Source organism: Chamaea fasciata, unplaced genomic scaffold (genome assembly GCF_029207755.1).
Source record: "Chamaea fasciata isolate MVZ Bird 193981 ecotype frontalis unplaced genomic scaffold, bChaFas1.0.hap1 SCAF_10, whole genome shotgun sequence".
NCBI classification, from domain to species: domain Eukaryota; kingdom Metazoa; phylum Chordata; class Aves; order Passeriformes; family Sylviidae; genus Chamaea; species Chamaea fasciata.
Window position 1 is genome coordinate 8,135,785 of NW_027094095.1, and position 17,458 is coordinate 8,153,242.

General features: G+C 44.9%; 1 protein-coding gene across 1 annotated transcript in view; it reads right to left on the bottom strand.

Moving 5' to 3' along the window:
- HMCN1 (hemicentin 1) overlaps window positions 1–17,458 on the bottom strand; it is a 166,025-nt gene that overhangs the window by 41,015 nt on the left and 107,552 nt on the right. The window contains exons 45-57 of the mRNA XM_066192199.1: window positions 17,093–17,374; window positions 16,497–16,664; window positions 13,973–14,086; window positions 11,434–11,520; window positions 10,834–11,025; window positions 9,935–10,108; window positions 8,861–8,974; window positions 7,302–7,447; window positions 5,618–5,768; window positions 4,266–4,466; window positions 2,583–2,696; window positions 1,575–1,762; window positions 1,091–1,187 (exon numbers count right to left, since the gene is read on the bottom strand). Coding sequence (XP_066048296.1) covers window positions 1,091–1,187; window positions 1,575–1,762; window positions 2,583–2,696; window positions 4,266–4,466; window positions 5,618–5,768; window positions 7,302–7,447; window positions 8,861–8,974; window positions 9,935–10,108; window positions 10,834–11,025; window positions 11,434–11,520; window positions 13,973–14,086; window positions 16,497–16,664; window positions 17,093–17,374 — 2,028 coding nt within the window. The remainder of the gene's footprint in view (window positions 1–1,090; window positions 1,188–1,574; window positions 1,763–2,582; window positions 2,697–4,265; window positions 4,467–5,617; window positions 5,769–7,301; window positions 7,448–8,860; window positions 8,975–9,934; window positions 10,109–10,833; window positions 11,026–11,433; window positions 11,521–13,972; window positions 14,087–16,496; window positions 16,665–17,092; window positions 17,375–17,458) is intronic.

Sequence of the window (17,458 nt, forward strand, 5' to 3'; positions counted from 1 at the left end):
AATATTTTGTTTTAAAAGCAAAGCTCACACATCAGGAAATCTGGACAGACTCCACCATCTGTCCAGAAAATAACTTCTCAGAGAACAAATCCAGGGCAAATTCTTTCCATGACAACACTATTTTTGGCTAAATGCATTGCTGAGTAGCAAAAAGTGCTATTAATCTGTGCCATGTAGTAGGTAAAGTTGCTGCATGTATGAGAGAGGAAAAAATGCAGTTATTCTGTGTGCAATAAACTGACTCCTCACATTCCTGTGATGCTGGTACTGTCTTTAGGTGGGAGAAACAACAGCCCTTGTTTTCTATCAGATAAAGCAGAAAAGAAATGTAGCCTCTAGTATTCCTTGTCAGGTTGAAACATGGAATGGTGCAGAAGAATTGATGGGAAGGATATTTCTTTTCTCTTTAGGATGGAAAGCTGAAAGTGGGCAGAACTAGAAGGGGAAGTCTGGGTTTACTCTGAGATGTTAATTAGCGATGTCTTGATTTTCTGAAGTTATCAGGAGAGGGAGGGGAAGGTAGTGGAGACTGTTTTATGAAAAATGTCTTGATGGTATTTGTCTTAGATTTCTGATGCTTAAAGCCAACATTTATTTAAACCCTATTGTAACTCCACAAGAAAACCAAAAGTAGAGAACAGAAAGGAACCTCAAAGGGCACAGTTCTAAAAACCAAGCTTTTACAAGCCGGGCATCTTTGTTTAATGCTTTCTGTCATTAATTTCTTTGAAAAAAAATGTGTTTTCTGAATGTATCAAAACAGGCTATAATCCAACCTGCTTTTGATTCATGATTCCAGGGCTCAGCAACCTGAACTGGGTGAACACAGCCACCACACCAGGCTCCCTCAATAATGATTCCCACCTTCCTGGAGCACGTATGAGGCACTAAAGCCACATGGTATCAAGAGCCATATGTTGTCAAGGTACTTTAAACTGGTATTTGAGTTCGGGTCTGTCAACATCTCCTTCCCACCCAGCAGGACTCACATGAATGAAGCTGAGGGGGTCTGAACACTCTGCTATAAATAACACATCCAAGCTGAACCAGCATTTGACAGAAGACACAAATTATGGATGACGGTACTCACCGTGAACGTTGAGGTTAAAATACTTCTTGGCACTTCCAGCTGTATTTTCTGCAATGCAGACATACCTGCCAGTATCGGTTATTTGGGAATTCAAAATCTAAGGCAAAAAAAGACAAAATACAGCTTTGGAGCTAATATATAGACAACTCACTGCCAAAGAAGCAAGTGGAGAGGATTAAGCCCAGCTCTCTGCTTTCACAGTTTCATTCAATTTCATTCATCAATGAGAAGTTCTTCAGAATACACTATTTTTTCAAAAAAAGTCTATAATATTTAAAAGCAAGTGATTTCAACTGGTCCCACAAATGGTTGGATCTGAGGAACTACATGGAAGTGAGAAGCAGCAGGTGAGGGACAGACACAAAGGACAAAAACTCCTTATGTTTGCAGCACTTTGTAGGAGAAAGAAAATAGTTCCTACTCAGCAAAACCAGACTGTTGTTGCCAAACCCCAGTTTTTCCAGTATAAAAAATGTTACGTTACCTGTAACCTCCTTCCATTGGACAGAAATGTGTGTTTGTCATCCTCTGCCAGGAGCTGGCCATCCTTCTTCCAGGTGATCCTTGGGGAAGGGTTCCCACTGGGAATGCAGTCCATGGCTGCCTCCTTGCTCACCAGCACAGTCACCTCCTCAGGCAGGTCCCCGTCAGTCCCACTGATGGATGGGGGAGCTGCAGGGAGCAAAGGTGAGGAGAACACTCACTCAGCACCTCTGAGATGACTGTGAGATCAGACTGGGTTTGCAGGAGGAAGGAGTGAAACCTCCAGTAAATCCAGGGAAAGATAAAGCCATCCCATGAGTAGTGCAGCTGGAACAACTCAATCTAACTCCAAGGACTGCAGCAGAACTACACTTATTCACAGCACAGAGAGAAGGAGAGGTGAAAACCCATCTTCCAATTATTCCATTGTGTTTCTTGCCATCAAAATCAAGGATGATTTCCTTTGGTGACCCCTCTGTGACAACAAATCAGTATTTTCAGTGGTGTAACACTGCCATAGAGGCAAAGAAGTGTTTCCCAAGGCTAAAATGTTGAGTACATCAACAGACACAAAAGGTCACCCAAATGGTTGTGCAGGCATTCATTAATCTAAATCCTCAGTTCCCTTCAGGCTTCAGGAGTTCTGCAGGTATTGTGAAAAATGATGGCCAAAATAAAGAAAGAGAAAAAAGTCTTGGTCACAATTCTCAATGGGAAACTGAAGAGAGAACAAGAGATACCTAGATAAAACCTGGATTTTTACCTATGCTTTTCTTTCTGGTGAATGGTGAGAGCTGTAACACAACTGAGTTCCTATAACAATAACTTACACACATGGAACTAAGAGCATCAACACTCTGTACAGCTGTACAACAACTCTAGCACCCTGAACACATTAACGCCGTAGTTTACAAATAAACATTAAAAGCCCTAGGGACTCCTGGACTATAATGGTTAGTTATTTTGCACAGAAGCCTTTTTTGGCACTCAGAGGAGAAGGGAAGCTCACAGAGCACTCGGACGTCGTAGTGGATGGAGTCCTGCCCCGCCTCGTTGACGGCCACACACGAATATCTGCCGGTGTCCCCTGCCCGGGCCCGGGCAATCTGCAGCACCCGGCCTCCTGCAAGAAAAAGTCCAAGGCAGCATCAAGCTCTCTCCATCATCTCCACACCACATCCCACCAGAGACCTGAGCAAGCAGATTTAGAAATGGTCAGCATTTGGTCTGAATTATAAGTAGCTAAAGGTTTTTATTTCCCGGCTACTTTTTTTACAGGCGGATAGTTGGAGTGCAGCCATGCTCATACTGAAATGTTAGAAAAGAGCAATTAATTCCACATCAAGGAAGAACATGCTGCAGCAATATGCAGCCAGGCATTAATCTTCCATCAAAAATAGAAATATTTCTCAGTAAGATGACACAGAACTAATAGGCAAAAGGAAATATAAACACAGAATATTCTGTTCCAAACTGAAAAGATTCACTTCTGAGGCTTAGAGGTACTTTTCACTCTATTCCTCATAAAAGCATAGCCATATAAATACCTTCAGAAGGAGAGGAAATCTTAGGATTACACTTTGGGAGTATCTGTCATTGCTCTCACAAAAGATAGACAAGATGGACACGCAGGTGTTCCCCTTTTACCACTGCCTTTCTTTAAACACTCCATCCCAAACCATCTCTGCATAGCAACACTCATGACTTTAGGCAGCTCTTTCCCTTCCCCACGAGTTTAAGTAGATCATGGCCATTTTTCTGCTGCAAACATGCTTTCCATGCCTCACCCCTTGGTTAAGAGTCTTTTCTACTCCAATTATCTTTTTGTCAAAGTAAATTTTATAAGGAAATAAATCAGGAACACATCAGAGAGAAGGTATCATTGCTGTATTTCATCTTGCAACACACTGAAGTGTCCAAGGCCAGGTTGGACGGGGCTTGAACCAGCCTCAGATAGTGGAAGATGTCCCTGCCCATTGCAGAGGGTGGAATGAGATGGGCCTTAGGATTCCTTCAAACCAAACTGTTTTGTGATTCCATGATTCACTGTGAGAGTTCAATGGTGACACTCACACCATTTTACAGACTACTTCTTAAATTAAAGAAAACAATGCCAAGGACTGGAGAGAAACATTTCCAGCTAATGAAGAAAAGAACATTAAAGAAGCATTCTGAAGGGGAGAAGTGTGTCATCACTACACAAATACCAGCATTGAGGCCATTTCTTAATCATAGATTCATAGAATAGTTTGGGTTGAAAGCTACCTTAGAGATCATCCAGTGCAACCCCCTGCCATGGGCAGGGACACCTTCCACGATCCCAGCCTGCTCCAACCCCTGTCCAACCTGGCCTTGGACACTTTCAAGGGCTTCACAGCTTCTCTGGGCACCCTGTGCCAGGGCCTCTCCACCCTCATAGCCAAGAATTGCTTCCCAATATCTATCCTAAACCCACTCTCTTTTAATTTGAGTCCATACTCCCTTGTCCTGTCCCTCCAACCCTTGTAAACAGTCTCTCTCCATCTTTCCTGTTGGCTCCTTCAGGCACTGGAAGGCCACAATGAAGTCATCCTGAAGCTTCTCTTGTCCAGGCTGAACAATCCCAACTCTCCCAGCCTTTCCTCGCAGGAGAGGGGCTCCATCCCTCTGATCACCTCGGTGCAGGGCCAGACGGTGCCGGCTGAACACCCACCTGGCAGGATGAGCACTCTGTCACTGGAGCTCAGGGGATGCCCATCCTTAAACCACGTGAGCACAGGGGGAGGAACAGCGTTGGTCTCACAGTACAGTAAGAGGGGATTGTTGACAATCACGTCTTTACTTTCTCCACCCCTTCCTGCGTCCACCATGTTCCCAGCTTCCCATTCCCTGTAAGGCTTGAAGCTAGGAGGAACTACAACAAAGAAGAGGAAAAATGTTAGCATTTTGCAGCAGAAACAGCTGTTTTTAAAGTCAAGAAATAAGAAGGTATTATACTGTTCAACAGCAGCAATAAAAATTAAATGTCTTGACTCAACCCCTCCCCCCACTTTAAGTTACCCAGGAAAATTCTAGTTCTTCTAGAATGAAAAATTGAGCAATTTACTAAGTATTTTTTGAAGAGTAATAAATAACAGTGTAAGATGACCTGGTAACAAACACAGAGGGTATTCATTAACAAAAATACTTAAATAATGAGGTATCTGGTTTCACTAAAGCTCTCATTTTGTCTAAATTTTCAGAAATTACTCATGATTGTTTCCTTGTATTTACACACAGTAGGCCAATAGGATGCTTATGTCTGGGGCCTCTAAATACTAATCCAAACAGAAAAATAAAGCATGTCTTAGTTCAAAACAAATTAAAATTTTTCATGGCGTTTAGAGGAAGATCAGAGTTGCTATATCATTGCACTGATTTCAGAACACAACATATAAAATAATAATCAAATAGAACTGATGCCTTAAGAAGGCTGGCCTGGAACAGAGACTAGACAGAGCTAAGAGAATAAAGTAGGTTTTTATTCAAAGGCCTTAAAGGATAGACCTTGGGCAGTACAAGAGCCTGGCCAGGGCTACACCCAAGGTGGACACAAAATGGATGACCACTCACAAGGTTTCACACTTTTTTAAGCTTTGGTGCATTTGCATATTGGGGTTAATTGTCCAATTATAGCTTCAGGTTGTGAAGTTTCATCCTCCTTGTTCTCTCCCCTCAGCCCTCCATTCATGCTTTTTTGGGCCTGAAACTTGTAAGGGTTGTCATTGGTCTCAAGCTGGTAAAGAATTGTTTTGTCTACCTACTCTCTGAAGAGAGCTTACTAACGCTTAATATGAGGCTCAGAGCTATGCACCTAGGCAGCACAGAATCTGAAAAACATGAAAGCTAAAACTTAAGGCATCACAACATGTCAGCAATGAGCAAAATATGCCTGAAATCAAAGCCAAACAAAACACAAAAGGTTTGGGTTTGATCACACAAGGGTCAAGGACCTAAAATTATCAATTGCAGCATCCCAGAATACTAGAAAAGCAGGCTACCAGGAGAGTTTTATTACCCTTTTACCTTGTATATTTACATCGAATTCCAGCTCATCCTCTCCAGCAATGTTGGAGGCCAGGCAAGTGTAGCGCCCCATGTCTGACACCTGGGCCTCCTTGATGTGCAGGCTGTGGCCACTGCCCTGGATCAGGACATGCTCGTCTGCCCGCAGTGGCTGCAATGTCAATTCAAATGGAAATCAATACTCAGCAAAGAACACACTAGAAACAGCCACATCTGTGGTAGCAGTGTGAGTAAACTCAATCAAGCTCCAAGTTCCTGGAGACAATTTTCTTTTCACAGTTGTCAGAAACTCTCCATTTTTATCCTTCTGATCGTGGTGGTGGTTGGTCTCCTCAAGGATATGATTTTCTATCACTCCTGGCCGCAGGATGCTGCTGAGAGGAGCAATGCCATCCCCATCAGGCCAGGGCTCTTGTGACATTGGATCCAATCAGGCTGATCCAATCCCTGAACTCAGTGGCCAAGCCTCCAATACACGGAAAACTCCTAGCTTTCTGTGAGGTGAACAGATGGATCTAACCCATCGCTGTCCAGCAAGGTCACAGTTTGAACATGGAATGGACAGAGGAGCAGCACAGACAGACACAGGATTAGATGTTCCTGTGCCTCAAAGTGGCTCACACGTGACAGCAGAGGCTGCAGTGACACTAATGTGTTCTGTGTGTCCCTGCCCATGGCAGGACTGGATGGGCTTTGAGGTCCCCTCCCACCCAAACCATGCCATGAGCCCATGCTTCCATGATTAGGGAGTCAGCACTGAACTCCTGGCCTGCAGAGGACAATTCATTCAATCCATGGACGAGAGGGAGAGTCTTTTCCCAGGGCAGCCTAAGGAACAGCAGCTGCTGTGCCAGTAGCAGTCACATGTGCACAGCCACTGCCTTTGGTCCCTCTTAACTCCCCAAATTGAGTTTTTCTTTGGCTATACAGCCAGGACTTCCACGAATCCCAGAACAGCAGGCCACACTTGAAACAGCCAGAGGGTGATCATCCAGGTTATTCAGGTTATCCCCACATGCTTGTTACATCCAGGAAGAGCTATTCCATGATGAGTGCCCTACCAAGAACAGGCTGAAGCAAATTATACTCTCCTTTCTTACAGAAGAGCAGCACAGTCCCTTTTTTATTCATCCCCTGTGCTGTAGTTCAGTGTGTCCCCATGGCCCTGCCCTTCCCAAGCTCTCCTGACGGATTCATGGAGCGCTGTGTGTGGCAGGACTTGTGCCTCACCCCCCTGGAGCAGCCAGATGCTCTTGTGGCTTTGTGAGCTCTGCCAGGACCGAGGGGGAGGCTCTGCAACTTCTGCAAGGGCAGCACTTGAGGGAACCATCTATAACAGGGCCTTTGGGGGCTTTACACAACAGCCACGGGCCCCGTGGTCACGCCATGGGATGCTCCTGCCAATAAGGGCACTCCCTCTCACAGCACAGGCCAGTGCCAGGCCTGGAAACTGCAGCCCCGGTGTCCCAGGCACTGCCAGGCGCCCACCAAAAGCCAGGATGTCCATTTGCAGGGGTCTGGGCGCCAGCAAACACCCCAAACTCCTGGGCAGTGATTCTGCCAGCAGCAGGGAGTGACCGTGACTCCTGCTGCCCTGCATGGATGCTATTTCCAGGGACAAGGGAACACAGAGCTGTCCCTGTCCCACATCCCCTCAGAGGAAGGAATGGAGTTTGTGACTGGCCTGTCCATCCTTGTACCAGCTGATGGCAGCAGCAGGAATGGCGTGAGCTTCACACTCCAGAGTCAGGCTGTGGTTCACTTTGATCTTCACCTCCTTGGGGGACAGCCCTGTCCCTGAGATATCCCCTTTGGCAATGGTGGGTGGAACTGCACACAAAGGCAGAGGGGAGAAACTGTCATGACTTACTGACTGCTGCAGCATTTCAACATTAACTGGAAAAAGAGAGATCCTGGATGATAATCTCCAGGGAAGCAAGTGCATTCCCCCAATAAACTGCCTCTTGCCCACAGCCAAATTATTACTTTTATGTACATATATATGTGTATTTTCAGCCATTTTTAGTACAGTTACTATGTACAAAAATATACAAAACTGTGCTTAACACTTAAACAAGCAGGTTTTTAAACATGCAAACCCGACTACAGCCCTACCCAACTACGGCACTTCATTATTATGTGCCTGGTATCAATTCTATAAAGTTCGGGGTATTGTAGTCATTAAAGAGCATTTTAATGGAAACTAATATTCCCAGAAACATATGTTTGATCACAAGTCCACACTCAGGGTAGCTGGTCAAAACCCAACATTTCCACTGAAATCCCAGTGTTGCAAAATCCTGTTTCTTTATGAATCAGAAGGAAAACAGAATGTTTCAAAATTCTTCAGCTACCCCCCAGCTCGGTCTCATAATATTTTTGAAATCATGAAAAATGCTTTCAGAGCATTTTCTGCTTTTTCCCTCTGGGAATTTTTAATTTTTCCCTTAATACTTACAGTATCCTAAAAACTGACAGTTGCAATGGCATTTGGGTGTGGAGGGCGTTACGTTCCCCCATAGCCATGCATTAGTAATGAACACTTTTGTCATCTTCTCATTATTCCAAATCCAGTGGGGCCTTATTAGGGATTTAGTGCAATTAAATAACAGTATGGTTACTGTAAGGGAGCAAACCAATCCCAAGTCAGACTTGAAAATTTACAAAAAGGTAAAAATCATGCTTGATTGAGCCCATAATGAAGAGTTTGAGCATTAAAATTGAGTATTTAGGTAGAGATGCTCAAAGGATAATGTCCTAACAGAAAGACTCAAATGGGAAAACTTTTGTGCATATGCAATCTTATGGAAGGATATAAGAATCGTATCCTCCTGTTTTACCTTCCTCAATAAAGTGTCCCACTAGATGTTAGAGGCCCTCTCCTGTTTTTTCTACAATGGTTTCTGTGCTCAGGAGGTTCTCTGCTCACATCTCCCACTGTGCTGCACTCATCTGATTTGAAAATCAGAACCAAAAGAAGACTTTCAGAGGAAACAGGAGTTCAGTATTTCTTAAATGTCCTCCCCTGGGTGAAATAAATACTTTTAGTGCAACTGTAGCATTTCAAAGGATGCAACAATTAACTTTTCTGGTGTCTTTCCTCCAGCAATGCCAGGAGCTAATGCAGATGTTTGCCCAGCAAAGCCATTAATAGGAAATCTTGTATTCACCAGGACAGACAATGGGGAAAACGGAAGAATGCAAAATTAAAAGAAATTTCAAAAACTGAAAGCATTGCCATACTGTAGACTTTCACTTCATAGTGCCTCAGTGTCTCCCCAGCCTCATTTGTGGCTATGCAGGTGTATCTTCCAGCGCTGTCCTGCTGGGCATTCAGGATCTGCAGGGTCCTCCCACCTGCCAAAGATACCAACCTTTAATAGCACTCACACAATCCTCTTGCTTCCCAGTTATTTAAATATTTCCTGCAGCACATTTCCAATCCCTTGGTCCAAAATCTGCCCTCTGAAGAGTAGAAAACCTGACTGTTTACTACTATGTGTAACCAATGAGTGCATGATTCATGGCAGTGCTGTGAACAACAGCTCCTGTTGCTTATGAATTCTTGGGAAATTTCTTAAGAAATTTCATCAAGAAATTTGTGCAGGGAATTTCTTTAATGGATTTAAAGAAATACATTCTTTAGGAAAGGACTCATTCTTTCTCTGAACACTTGCAGTTAACAAGGTAAGGCACTCATACATCTACAAGTACTCCAGTGTTCCCTCTGAAGCTTGTTCCCATTTTCCACCTCCACAGGTACTAGGGAAAACTAACTAAATTACTATTAATTAATTCTACTAACTAAAAATGGCAAACCACTAATGACCGAGAAAAATCCCACCTCGTTGTCTTTATTAATCTGTATCTCTCTCCATCTGATTTCCACACTTACTTGCAAGTCAGTTACATTCATCAATCACTCATTTGAATTTTCCCATCTTTTTGTTTGATGGTACAAAAGGATAAATACAAAATAAAACACAAATAAACAATCAGGTAATTGTGAAGTACTTAAAAATATTGGAATGGGAAGTGCTAGAGAAGTACAAAGAATCCCAGAATGGTTTGGATTGGAAGAAACTTTAAGCTCATTCATGGGCAGGGGCACTTTCCACTATTCCAGGTTGCTCCAAGCCCCATCCAGCCTGGCCTCAGGTACTTCCAGGGATGGGGCAGCCACAGCTTCTCTGAGCAACCTGTGCCAGTGCATTGCTTCTAATAGAAAAATATCCTTCGATTTTTTAAAGAAGTCTGTAACAGAAAAACATGCAATAAAATGATTAGGTGCTATTTCTCAGTAAGAACAGAGTTTACCTGGCAGAATGCGGATGTTTCTGCTGGACTCTAAGGGATTCCCATCTTTCAGCCAGGTGATGGTGGCTGGGGGGTAGGAATAAGCTTCACAGACCAGTGAGGTGGGGCTGTTGAGGATAACGGTGACATCCTCTGCATTCCCTTGGCTGTCTGCTCCCACAATGCTTGGAGCCACTGGGAACAACAAAACCAGTAACCACAGGGAGGAAAGCCCCTCTCTGAAAAGCCTATCTTCTGGTCCCTGCTCTGTCTAGGAATCTGGCTGCAGTCTCAGCTAGCTGGAAAGCAGTCCTACAAGGAGCACCAAAACCCAGATGCAGACAACAGTCAGCTGGTTTTATGTTTTGTCCTGAAGTCAGCAGTGATCCCAAACCTGTGGAATTCACTCCCACCCATGACTTTGTCAAGCACAGGTCCCCAGGAAGCCAGCCACCACTCCTTGAGCAGAGCTGCTGCTTGATGATCCTGGAAGGAGGGATGAGCCTAGGAACAAGGCTGTGGAAAACAAACTCACCATTGTTTGCACTTTGTTGTGCAATAACCCTTATGGAAAAAGAAAAAAAAAAAATTAGACATGCAGATGGTTTCAGCTTTTCTGAAGAGATCACAATCTGAAATACTCTTCAGATGCTCCTTCCTTGATTCACAATAAGCCAAAGTGCTGTCCAGGACGATATCCTGTGAAGGTTCCCTATGTTCCCTGTGTTCCAGCTCTGTTGTCTAAAGCACAGCACTGGTGTTTCTATTAAACCACTATCACTTATCAATTACTAAGATGTAAAATTCTAATCAGAGACAGGCAACCTGTGCACTGCTGTCGATAAAGCCCTACAGAACTCCAATGGGACTCTCTCTTCCTGAGGTGCCTGTTCCTCTGGCAGAGGCAGCCCAGCTCTCACCAAGCACGTTGAGGCTGTAGGTTTTGCTCCTGTCCCCAGCAGTGTTGGATGCCACGCACGTGTAGCGGCCCGTGTCCAGCAGCTGCGCCTCGGAGATGTGCAGGGATCGCCCGTGGGACACGATCCTGGCATCTCCAGCCTGGGCCAGAGCCTGCCCATCCTTCAGCCACGTCACCTGAGGCACAGGGTTCCCTTGATGGAATCAGGAAAATGGCAAACATGAGTTGGTGCATAACCTCCAGGATATACCAAGATTTCTGAGAAACAGGAAAATACAGTCTCAGGTGTGCTTTTCATGGGCATTCAAGGAGGGAAGTTTTGGAATGTGTGTGCTGAAGTCTCTGAACCTCCTGAAGTGATAGACATCTCCTCTAAAATTCCACAGGCCTTTAGGGAAGAAATATCACAGCAACATCCCTCTTGGTTCATCTCATCCAACCTTTACACGGAGCGCTTAGTCCTGCTCTAAGCACCAGAGTTAAATCTGAGATTTAAAAATCCCACTGAACTCAAATCCCATTAAAAGCAGGCTGTGCAGCACCAGCAGTGCTCTGACCATGACTTTGATGAGCAAAGGTAAATCATAAACTGTTCTTTTACCTGTCACCTCACACGTCAGGGTAACTCCGTGATTCTCTTTCACTTTCACATCTTCCAGCGCATTTTCCCCCACAATCCCTGGAGGCACTGCAACAGGCAAGGACACAACATCAGCACGGATTCCTCGCAATGCTGAAATACAACAGGCTGCTTGAGGATGCTGCTAGGAGGGATTAGCCCAGGAACACAGGATTAGGAAAACAAACTCACTCTTGTTTGTGTTTATTTACACAGTAACTGCCATAAAAAACTAAGAGCAATACAACAGATTCCTAACAGTGGATGTTGTGCCACAGCTTATCAATGTTTTCAACAAATACAGCTAATTCCATATGGGAATGAACATACTGCATAGGCCTAAAGGCATCTTGCTGTGGTACAGATTACATTTCTCTAGGGAAGTAGAAGATAAAACCCCTAAAATACCTAACCCAAACCCCCAAACAGCCAACCCAAGGCAAGGAAACTCCTACTGCATGGCTGATGTGGCTGACATGTTTCCAAATTATCCTGGTCAGCTTGTGCTTTTGGATGAGGAGGGCAGATAATGAGCATGCTGGGGTGTAGCTGTGGTGGTTAAAAGCTGTGATCAATTTTGTCTTTAAAGGTAGAGGCATTTGTAGATCAGGCCAAAAGAAATTGGCACTGCAAGTCAAAGTAGGCATGGAGTGTTACCAGGCTGAAAAAAAGACCTGTAGTTATTAGAAAGCAGCTCCATCTCCAGGAGATACGGGGGATTTTGTAATAAAAATGTCAGAGTAAGGAGCCAGATTTATGCTTTAATAATCCTGCAAAATGCAAACTTTCAGCCTAGATAGAAGACCTAAGAAGAAAGGAATTAAAATATATTTAGCAGCTGATTTGTGATCTAGCTCATTGCTGGAAGCAAATATTTTATAAAAGTAAGAATCATGGAAATAAGCAGAATTCACTGTCAACAGAGACAAGAATGTCACACCAGATTTCTGATAACTAATGAAGGGTTCAAACTAGAGTGAAGGAAACAGATGGGGGGAAATAAAATCATAAAGTTCAGGACTTAAGTCAGGCCAGAAGTTACTACTATTCATAAACAAAGACAGCAACTCATCACTTTGACTCCAAAATAATACAGTAAGTCGTCAACACATCTTAATTTCAAAAATATGGCAAAGCCACACCAAATGCTTTTCAAATATATAAATATTGTGCTTATTACACCAAGCTCTGCCTACAGAATGCTGTGCCTCCTACAATAACCCAGAAAAACCCTGGCATGTCTGTGTACAGTTCCCGCTGACAGTGACTGGTGAGGATTCTGTGCCACTGTCAGGCCCCATTCCGGTAACTTTCCTCTAGAAAGACAAAGAAATCACTGGGGGGAGAGAAGAGAAGACTTGAACAATGGAATTTTCCACTTGAAATCAGCTTCACTGAGCATTTTTCTTCAAGGAAAACAAAGCCTATGCAACAGAGATTCCCAGAACCCTCAAGAACACCCTGCTACTAAAACCCTCCAAAGAAAACAGTCAGACAATGAATGCTTTCCAGTGTTTACCCATCTCTTCTATTCTACCACACTTACACTTCCATGAGCTCATCAAATAAACATGAACTGACTTGAATGTGAGTTATCATTTACAGGCTGAATATGCCCAAGACAGCTGAGGGCAAGGGAAGAGAGTGCTCACCTCCTCAGAGAAAGGAAACTGAGAACAAAATTCTACACAGAAATGCTGAGAGAAAATCTGCACTGTGCCAGGCCTGACAGTTATTGATGAAAACAACAGTTACTAAGCTGAAAAGTAGGGTTTTCTGGGGAAAATACTGATTTGCAAAACTAAGCAATGTGATAAAGTAATACATTAATGGTTCCAAATAGCATGTAAAGAGCCTGCTGGACAATTCCTGGTCTAAGTACACAGGATCTCATCAGCAGGATCACCCCCTACCACATTGGTTTATTTCCTTTGTCATACTAAATGCTCTGTTGACTGAAGGTTTCCACTGCATTCAAGTTGGGATTGCTGATCCTGGAGAAGAGAAGGCTCTGGGGAGATTTTGGAGCTCCTTCCTGAAGCTGGAGAGGGACTTTGGACAAAGACCTGGAGGGACAGGACAAGGGGGAATGGCTTCCTACTGCCAGGGGGCAGGGATAGATGGGATGTTGGGAAGAAATCCTTCCCTGTGAGGGTGGAGAGTCCCTGGCACAGACTGCCATCCCTGAAAGCACCCAAGGCCAGGCTGGACAGGGCTTGGAGCAACCTGGGATTGTGGTGCTCGTGGGGGGAGGGGGGGTGGGGAGGTGGGGTTAGAATGAGATGTGCTTTAAAGTCCCTTCCAACCGAAACCCTTCCAGATTTCTATGATTCTGCGTAGAATTAACATCTCTTCACAACCTGATTTTCTGTCTGTGCTATCAAAATCACTTATTTTTTTCCCTAAGGATGTGGGGTTTGGCGTACTATTTTTAAAAATACTAGCAAGGTGTACAGAATACCCTCCCCTTTACTGTACAAACCCCTCTCTTGTGCTGCCCCAAACCTGAGAAGGTACTCACCCAGGACAGAGAGGTGGAAGTCCTTCCTGGCCTCCCCTGCAGCGTTGGTCACCACACACGTGTAATGTCCCTCGTCCGCCGCTCCCGCGGGGCTGAGCCGCAGTGTCCGGCCCCCTGAGACAGCCAGAACAGCATCAGAGTCCTGCTCTGCCACCCAGCACCATCCCAGGGCTGGGCAGGGCACACACACCCTGCTCTGCCACCCAGCACCATCCCAGGGCTGGGCAGGGCACACGCACCCTGCTCCACTGCACGGGATTCATGGAATGGCATTTGGGATGTGGCAGACACTTGCAGATGTTTGCAACACACATTTCTGGGCAGGAAACTGGAACACCACACAATGCTTCAGACAGGAGGGTTTTCACTCACCAGAGTGCTTTGCTATACTGAGATTCTAGATGAATATTCAGGAAAATTAATAGTGCCTCATTGGTGCTTTTTATGTGTGTACACACAAAAATGAGCTTATTTCTATAAGCACCTCGTGTTATACATACCCCTTAAAGTATTTTTGTATGTATAGATAAGAAATACAACTCTACTTCTCCCTTCCAGTGTTTGCATTAATTGTGCCATCAATAATAATAACAGCTGATAATAGCACTGGTTGACATGCAATGGTTTAAAAGAACAGATTCTTCCTAACTCTGTAGCTGTCAAGTCACCTTTGCACAGATATGTTCATTTAAAGGAAGATTTGCGAGTATGTTTGACCAAAGATCAGGAATATCCCTGCTCTGCCATGGCAGAGTAACTTCTCTTTCCTTGCTTTTTTGCAGAGGAACAGCAGAACAGACGTTAGGGAGCATTTGAGTGGGAAGCCAAAGGTTGCAGCCAGCCTGCAGCTTTTCCCAGTTTCTGGTTAGCAGCTCTCCCATCGACAACCATCCCCTCAGCCACACCACTCCTACCCAGGGCAGCTCCTGCCTGTGGCTATCCCTGTTGGCACACAGCCCAGAAAGCGATGATGCTGGTCATGCACTTGGAGGAATAAACTGCTGAGCTGGTTACTGAATGTGCCTCTGCCCAAGGAATCCTGCCTGACTGAGGGAGGCTCTGGTCCTCCAGCCTCGTGTCTCCCTGATCCCTCCTCCCATCCATCCCTGCACAAGGCCAAAGCAGAAGCAGAAACCTGCCTGCAGGAGACTGTGACCTTCCCTGGCATCACACACCAGAGCACACCCAGCCCTCCAGTGCCCTGAGGCAGGACAGATTTTCTACATCTGCTTAAACAAAAGCTCTGCTCCTTCCTAAAGCCCATGCGCAGTTTAGGGCATGAGCTGCATGGGAAGCAGATGGGGTACAGTAGATTTTTTTTTTTTTTCTTTTTCACAGAAGACATGCAGGAAGCATCATCAAAAGCAAAAATCACTATCTGGACAATGCTCTCAAGCACTGGGTGGGGTTGTTGGGGTGTCCTGTGCAGGGCCAGGAGTTGGACTAGATGGTCCTTTCGGGTCCCTTCCAGCTCAGGATATTTTGTGATTCTGTGATCTGAATTAACTGAGTAAAAGTTGCCAGCAGTGTGGCCACACACTGAAATTATCTACAATGCCCAGTATGTTTTCAATCAACAGAACCAAAATCTTGCTTTGACAAAGTATTTAACTCCAAAATTAGAGGAGGATTTTTGTTTTGGTTTTTTGTTTACAGCTGTCCACACACAAATAAAGTTCCAAGTGCCATGCTGACTGCAGTTCACTACCACAATGTGTAGTTTTCTGAAGCACAAAGTTTGGAGGAAAACAAAGCTCTGAGCCCTGGCGTGTTTCCCCTCCCACACAGCCAACATCCAGAGACAATAAACATCTTTTTGTCTCTCCCTTCCTGACTCACGATCCGGGAGGTGAGATTAGTGTGGGTGTAGAAAGCAACAGACAGGACAGAAACAATCAAGCTCAGAAGATGTTATTTTTGTTGATGGCAACTTAACATGGAAGGGAATGTAGAGCAGCTCCCAGAGGCAGGTTTATACTGGGAAATAATCACACACCCACTCCTTTTTCCACACACCATATGCAAAAATGGGAAAGCAGAGGACAGGAGCCTTGTAATCTGTAACATTAAAAGCTGCCCTCATTAAAATATCCAGAAGCTTTTCAGCTTCAAATACAGTCCTAGCTGAACTCTTAAACACCTTTACCTGTCTGATAGTTCTCTTAGGTTCATGATGCAGGCTTTGCATGGTGGCTATCACAGAGTATTAGAAACTCCATCAACATTTATTGTCATGAGATTTCTACTTGCCAGTGGCAAACCCAAGGTCAAAGAAACAACATGGCCAGAAATGCTTTTACATGAACTCAGCTCTGAGGGTCCTTTTGGTTTCATATACAGACCCATAGAAATTAAAGATGTGCTTTGTTTTTTGTCATTTGTTCTTTCAAAGATTTTGCCTCTTTAAACGGTAAAACAACTGTGAAGAGGAAGAGGTGGAGAAAAATAAATAGGAGAGCTAATGAAGTGTATTTCTGGGCATGACAAAGTGAGATGTTGCAATCTGCCCTTCCAGCTTTTGTACCTGAGAGGATTCGCACTGAGCTGTTCAAGGTGATGGGCAACCCATTCTTGAGCCATGTTGTTGCTGGCAAGGGAATTCCTGAGGCTTCACAAACCAGGGAGATGGGATTCTTGTCCACAGCGCTGATGTTTTCAGGCAGCTGCAGGTAACCACCAATACTTGGGGGAACTACAGCAAAGAGTAAGGAAAAGCCATACTTCAGAGCAAATAGAAATTCATTTTGCTCACAAAATGTCGTGTCACCCAAATTTTAGCTTACTCAGGGCGAGCAGCAGGGTGGTCTTGGTTAAACCTTCATTTCCCTCTCCAACAACAGAATATTTCCCACCATAACACTCACACCAATATGATGTAAAATTGTACCATATCCTGGTTATCTTGGGCAATGAAGCAACTCGGGGTAGATTGATATTAACAGAAAGAGGGCTACAATTTTAAAATATTCAGGAGTTATAAACTTGGATTTGGGCTTCTCCTAACAGCGCAACTGGAGCTGCATCCCCTGCAGCAGAGATCCAGGAGGTGCACTGAGCTCCACACCATTGCCTGCCCACCCAGTGGTGAGTTTCCACGTGCCTCAGGTGGCGGGCACTCACCGTGGACGCTGAGGTCGTATTTCCTGTCAGCCAGCCCGGCGGCGTTGGTGGCCACGCAGACGTAGCGGCCGGTGTCCGACACCCGGGCGCGCTCCAGCCGCAGGACGCGGCCCCCGGCCAGCATCGCCACGTCCCTGCCACTGCCCAGGGCCCGCCCGTCCTTCAGCCACGTCACTGCTGGCTCGGGGATGCCCTGAGCCTCGCACTCCAGGGAGATTTCACTTCCCTGGGTGACAACGACCTCTGATGGGTGAGGACCGCTGTTGGATATAGTTGGTCGAGCTAGGGAAGAACAAGGGACACAGTGTAAGAGTCAACTGGAAGCTGCACTTCAGAATCTTCACCTGCTGCTGAGTCAATTTTCCA